A 7,088-nucleotide genomic window follows, 5' to 3' on the forward strand; every position below is an offset into this window, starting at 1 on the left:
GCTCTGATATGCTGGTTCTATAATAAGTTGAGGATTGATTAAGCCCATTGCCTCCTGGAAGGCATGTGCGAACATCAACATTTTTTATTATAACAGTCCTTATTTATTTCAAAATTTGCTGCAAGATCATAACATCATTTTTTTCCAGGAAAATTTTCCTTAAAATTTACAATTTCTTACCCTTTCTCCAGGCCGGGCCGCTAAGCTACGAAGAATGGTGTTAGCCCATGGGGAAGCAATTTTTTTGTGTGTGCCCGATTTCACTAAGGTGAAATTGCCTCGGGCAAGTTTCCATGGATACGTCAAAACGAACAAAAGAATTACCCATGACAGGTAATAAAAAAACCAAAGCGGCTCAACCAATCACGAAAATTCGGCAAGATTTTGAGCACTACTGTGAATGTTTCGCGGGTTTTTACGTGAAATAAATTCATAAAAGCTAATTGAAACACTCGTAAGTTTTCTTTAAATCAGTGTTTAAGAATTCTTTTCCTATGAAGTCGTTAAAACCATTTCAGTAAACCCGTACTTTTGGGGTGAGAGAAGATTGGGTTAAGTTGAGGCGCGCTTAGAGACGTGGAAAGGGGCGAAGGAAAAATAGCGACTGCATGGCAGAGTTTCTCCTCGCCCCTTCCCATGAGTCTCTGCGCGCCTCAACCTAACCCCAGTCTTCTCTCACCTCAAAAACAAACAAATAGCGACTGGGTTCGAGTCTGCTGCACGACTACAACATGAAACTCAGTTTGTGACGTTTTCTAAAGGACTTTATCACTCGACACACGACAATCTTTTCTTTCTCTTTTTACACTTTTTTAATGCTAAATGTTCAACTGTAGGAAAACTCACTAGTACCCATGTAAACAGGCTTTAAAACAAGAATTTCAACTCTGTGACAAGGACTTGTCGTCTCCATGAAAAAAACCTTTAAAAAATAAACCTGCCCAAAATCCCACCATTGGGTGATACTAATCTCCTACCCAGATCTCATTCTGTTTTACACTGTCTCTTGGCCGTGGGAGATCTGGGTACGAGATTAGGGTGATACTGGCTTGAAAACTGGAATCGTCAACAGGAACATGCGTTTCCATTTCTGATATGGAGGATATTACAAGGCCGCGCGGGGATACGAATTTTATCTTCGAGTGCTGAAAGTATCTCTCACTCGTTCGCTTCGCTCTCTAGTGAGAGATACTTTAAGCACGAGAAGATAAACTTCGTATCCCCAAGCGGCCATGTAAGGTTCTGTTTATTTTATAGATACTGATGAGATTCCTACATAAAACACAACTTTATTTTTTATTCATTTTCGAAACAGCAAATTAGTGCAATTAAAGTGGTCACCTATCGCAAAATGCCTGTCATAAAAATGTTATGAAACTCGGATATAAAGTTATAAAGGAGAAATAAAGACAATAATACTTAATTTTTTTTTGTGAGCGGGAAGCTCTCTTGTAATTGGCTAATCATGTTAGTATTCATGGCGACACCAATATCCTCACACGTGAAAGATAAAAATAGTATCTTCACACTGCGCGCGATGAAGATATGATTTTTTAGTAAAAGGAAAATCCTGGTAATTCATCAGTATCTATATAATAAAAAAAGTTATTTAGTCATTTAGCTATAGTGTCAAGTTTTTATTAGTTAATGGTTACGTGATTAACTAATGACAAAGACAATGATAAATCTCTTGGTTTATAAGTAAGTTGGGCTAGATTATTTAACATGAAATATAATCATTTTCATGTTAAATAAATTTTTACAGATCATAAAGGAATTATCTATTCGAACCATACCAGTGACAGTTTTACACTGTAGAAAGTTAAAATAGTTTAAAATAACTCACGACAAAGTTAACTGGGATTTGTTTTTTTTTTTCATAATGGTTGTCAAATTGTTTAAATAAGGGTTTATAAATTCATTAGGTGAGCATTAATAGAAGTCGAGCGTTTGTGCGTTTTAAGAGTAGAAAAGCGGTCTCTATAGTGAAGAAGCGACTCTTTAGTCACCTTAGACTTGACGTTTTGAAGGGCTCGCGTTAAAGATGGCATTAAGAGTTCCCTGATCATTTGGACCATGATTATTTAAGCTGTTATTTACGTCACCTGAGATCCACTTTTTTTCGGCTATTATTTAAAGAAATGATAACATCTCCCGAAATTTTTATTGTTCATATTATAGTTGATTTTGTATTAATCTCGTAAGCTTGCCAGTTTTGAGTGAAGTACACTTAAACGTGAAAGCCTTAATCCTCTTTCAAATGCGTGACTAAATTGCGTGTTGTGGACCCGTGAAAGCCCTATTTATTTTTCCCGACCTTTTTTACAGCGTGCTAGACAGCAAACTGGCTAGACAGACAAATTGTCACTGAACCATCCTCTTTTTTGTTTGATTTTCATCTGCTTTTCAAATGCGGCCTCATTGGTTGGAAAATCACTTTATAAGATTTTGAATAGCTGCTAACTTGAAAAGAACAACCTTTCTTAAGAGAAGAACAAAGGATAGCTAAATCCTTCAGTTTACTTAGAGCTTCATAATAATGCGCAACTCATCCACGAGATGATGTCATGAATTGGAATACTTTACTGGTAAATACAGAATTGAGTCATATCTTGCGAGGCTTTCGAGCTAGTCTCTCGTTCAGTAGCTAAAACAGTGAATCAAGTTTATTGGTAGTTCTAAAACTTGACTTATTCAACGGTGAATTCAAGATCTCCGCTTCTACTGGAGCTACAAGGGACTTTGCACTGACTTCTTGTATGGAGCTTAACTCTCACAGTTGCATCCAATCTGGGAAAATGAAAATATGCGCTGACGGCGTTACTCTTGAAAAGTCTGATACCAATTTCCCGAGAGCAATGAGAGACGACGCACAGTTAGGAATAACTCAAAGCGAAAGACGTGACTATGAGAATACCGAACTGTTTTCCAGTTTGCCAACTGTGTTTGAAGGAAAGATGTCCCTCAGAGAACCAAAGCCCTCCAGTCGCGAGCAATTATCAAATAGTGGTGAGTACTTAAAGTATACACAGTTTGTTGTGTAATGGTTCACAAGCTAAGACCGTCAGTAAAGCCGGAGTTCGAAATGTGTACGCGTTTCATGTCTAGGTTTACGTTTTGTCTTTCATTACCTTCTCAGTGACTAACTATTTCGCTCTTACTTTTTACAAGACACTTTTCGCTTCCTTCCATCAAATTTCATATGTCTTGTGTCAAAAGGTTATTCATCTGCATATATACAGCAGAATGATGTGTGAACGAGTTGTGAACTTCTCATGTCTGAAGTGTCGTCAAGTTTTTCATCTTAGTTAAAAAAGGAAATCTAAGTGATCGCACTTCGCACCTTTATCAACTCAATTAAATATTCCTAACTGCTGTGTACCTACTTAATTCTGCATGGGCGATTATTGACTTTGCGAATACAGTTTTTGTATCACTGCGCACGTAAACCGTGAACCAAATTGACTTTTCATAACAATGCTTAACAGTTGAAATGATTAAATCAAGCCAGATAGGGCAACCTATTGGACACTCAAACACTCCAGTGTTAATGAAGGTTTATTAGACTTCAATGGAATCCCATTTTGAGTTTGTCCATGTTCAGGGACATTAATTAACAAGAGTTAATACTTTTAATACTTTTATACCCATTTATAATCGAGTTGTAAGCCAGGTGAAACCTCTATTTAACGCCATTATACACGCGACAGTCTCGTTACCAGCGCCCTCGCGGTCTTAATTCGGCCCAGTCTCAGCACAAAAGCGATATTTCGCTTCACGTCAGCTATTGATATTTATGTCAACCAGGGGCTCATTGGCTCTTGAGACAATGGATTCGTTTATGTCAGTGGTTGGCACGTTTGAATAACAACAAAACTATGTTTACAAACAAGAGATATCGCTATTGTCAAATTGAAGAAGCGTAATTTTTTTCATATACTTTGAAGTAGGAATGGTATTTGAACCAAATCATAGTAGGCGTTGTAAATATTTCCATAATCCGAGATATCACAAAGTCGACTTAAGCCTTCGTTATAAGGAATACAATAGACTTAACTTATGAAATCAATGACATTTTATCAGTTTAAACTCTAATTAGGCTCCGTTTGAAGCAAAAAGAGAAGTCATGGATGGCCCATGACATTCAAAGTCTTGATGACCTGTAATGTTCAGTTATAGAAAACTTTAAAAAGAGAATTCGCCTCCAAAGCTGAAACAAGTCACTTTTATGATTATTGTATTACAAAAGCGAATCTTGAATCTAAAGATAAACTCAATATAAGTGGTTTTCTTTACAAAATGCTTGTATGGGAGGGGTGGATGGGACAGTTAGTTTCAGTTATGACGCTACCAATGGTATTTTGATTTTACAGCCAATCTGCGAATATCTGTATCAAATAATGACGTCAGAGGCGGGGATCCTCGGCCACTCTCCCCATTCTTCTCTCATTGCTCATCTCAGGAGAGTCTGGACGAAAACTTCGTTTTACGGCCGACAGGATTGCGGATGATTAATCGTAAAGTTTCAAGCCCGACTCCTGCGTGTATGACGTCTACCAGAAGGCGAACTCTGTCTGACGGTCCAACCGAGGCTCTAATAAGTCCAGTGATTCCACGGAGACGCCTTAGTCCAAGACAGCTAAAGGAAGGCATGTCACGTGTCAGGTCATGTCCAGTGATAAACTCTGGCTCAGATGAACACTTAAAAAAATCGTCGTCCTCACCTCCCGTCTCACCGCAGTTTACTTTTGCAGAACTATCATATGCCGGCGCGCAGCCGCAAAACAGAACCAAGTTTCACACGACTCCGATTGGTGCAAGCCCAACGCTCACATCCGCTGACCAAGAAAAGTTACCACGGATACATCAGACTCGCGGCAGTCCAATGCTCGTAAAGACGCAAAGAACACCCACTAAGTCTGCGCGTGAGTTGTTCAACGTGAGTCCTGTTTTGGGTGAATCCGCTGTCTCGATAAACCAGGACAATAACATTCAATGTGACTTCAACGATAAAGTGCAATACTATTTACATACTATATCTTCAGAAAAAGACATAGACCAGTAAGCTAGAAGAGTGGTATCCATAAAACCTCAAATATTTATCGTATAAAAAGATTTATCAGACAAAGTATCATAGTAAAATTTTTTTCACATGAACTTAAGCTAGTGGCTTTCTGCCGTGTTCATTCAAATGAGCAATTCTGAGTTGAAACATTAGTATTATAAAGCGAAAAAATAATCCAACCGATAACCCAACGGATCTGTTTAGCAGTTGGCGTTAGATAACATCGAGTGAAGCCAGATTGGACACCTTATGAATTTTACACAACGCATTATTTCCATAATGGAACGAGACTGGAATGTAGAAAGAGGCTAAAATAGCTGAAGAAACCAAAGCTACAATGCGCCAGTTATGGAGAGAACACAGTAGAGGGTTAAGCACTGATCTGCAGTGATTAGGGTTAAGCACTGAACTAAAAACGGTTAGCTTTCAAATATTGTAATGGAGTACGGCATATATAAGAACATGTATATTTTAAAAATTACTGGATTTGGCAGCTAGTCCTCGATGGTGTAGTGGATATGGATGTAGGCTATAAAGCAAGTGACCCGGGTTCAAAGCATCACAGTGGAGTTTTCTATTTCACTTTTATATTACACAGTAAAGTTGGACTTAAGTTGTTCTTCATGTAATTTTACTGAAAGAAACAATCTGCCTTCAGCCGATATTACCTAATGCTAACCCTGTTTAGCAACCTCGTTCCCAGGGCTCTCTCCTACTCAAAGAAGAACCCTGGGAACTAGTCTTATCTGTTTCGCTGTTCACTCAGAATCACAAACAGAGGCTATATTCACACCGTACTGGACAGCTTTTGCGCCGGCGCAAAAACCGTATCGGATAGGACTTCTGTTCACACAGAAGAGTTTGGCGCGAATTCTGTCACGTATCTGTAACTGAGAGAAACTGCGCTCTAACATATCGGATAGGTGTTCATACTGTACTGCATAGTTTTTGCGCCCGCAGGAAACCCATACCAGATAGGGTTTCTGTTTACGAATAAGAACGGTGATTTTGGCGCGATTTCTGTAATGGAGCAAAGCTGTGCCGCGCTACAGTATAGTGTGAATGACATAGCAAAATAAAATCCAGGGTAAGGTCGGTACACACTAGGCGACAAGTTGCAGCTACATGTCGCAGCGACACATTGCAGCGACAAAACGCTCCCTTTGCACTGGAGAATTTTTGTGAAAATCTTTGTCGCTGCAACAGAATTTTGTCGCCGCAACAAGTCGTACAACTTCAGTCTCATTTGATTTTTTGCGACTTGTTGCAGCGACAAAATTCTGTTGCGGAGACAGATTTTCACAAAAATTCTCCAGTACCCACGAAGCGATTTGTGGCTGCGACGTGTCGCCTCTCCGTGTTGCTGTAACCTGAGATCAGGCCCAATTTTTGCGGGTCTCATACATTCTCTCTAACGACTACCGCTAAAATTCAGTTTTCGTTTCGCCTTGCCCGCCGGAATGTTATTACAAAGCGAAACGAAAATTGAGCCTGATCTCAGGTTATGTTGCTGCAACTACAGTCGCCCGAGCTCTACACGCCGAGTGATCTGTCGTTGCAACGTATTGCTGCAACTTGTCGCCTAGTGTGTACATACCTTTAGTAGTGCGTAGCACTTGCAATAAGATATAGGCTTATAGGGTGATATCCTAACAAATTATAGAAAGAGAATCAGACGTTTCGGGTGTGTCGGATATGTAAAATTTTACCTTTGTAAAGAAACTAGGTGGGATTCCTTGGGGATGGAAAATTGCTGTTCACTAAAATTTTTATGATGAATCATGTGACGTAGAAATAGAAAACCAGAGTAATGTTGAAACAATTTCGATAATAAACCACTCTACGAAAATAAAATTACAACCTTTTAAAGGCACTAATAAAAGTGATTCATTTCGGATTCATTAATTTTTCCACTTACTTCGAGGCTAAAAAGTATTACTACAAACTTTGGAATCACGTTTACGGTAAAAGACAAGCGCCAGAATGAATGAACTTGACAATTTTTCTAATTGATATATGAGCA

General features: G+C 38.9%; 1 protein-coding gene across 1 annotated transcript; it reads left to right on the forward strand.

The window, feature by feature from the left end:
- Window positions 1-2,356: 2,356 nt before the first annotated feature.
- Window positions 2,357-5,187, forward strand: LOC140933752 (uncharacterized). Its single transcript, XM_073383384.1, has 2 exons — window positions 2,357-3,009; window positions 4,374-5,187. The coding sequence occupies exons 1-2, from the start codon at window positions 2,760-2,762 to the stop codon at window positions 5,063-5,065; spliced, it is 942 nt and encodes a 313-aa protein (XP_073239485.1). The 5' UTR covers window positions 2,357-2,759; the 3' UTR covers window positions 5,066-5,187.
- Window positions 5,188-7,088: the final 1,901 nt, after the last annotated feature.

The sequence above is a fragment of the Porites lutea genome, chromosome 1, assembly GCF_958299795.1.
Source record: "Porites lutea chromosome 1, jaPorLute2.1, whole genome shotgun sequence".
NCBI classification, from domain to species: Eukaryota; Metazoa; Cnidaria; class Anthozoa; order Scleractinia; family Poritidae; genus Porites; species Porites lutea.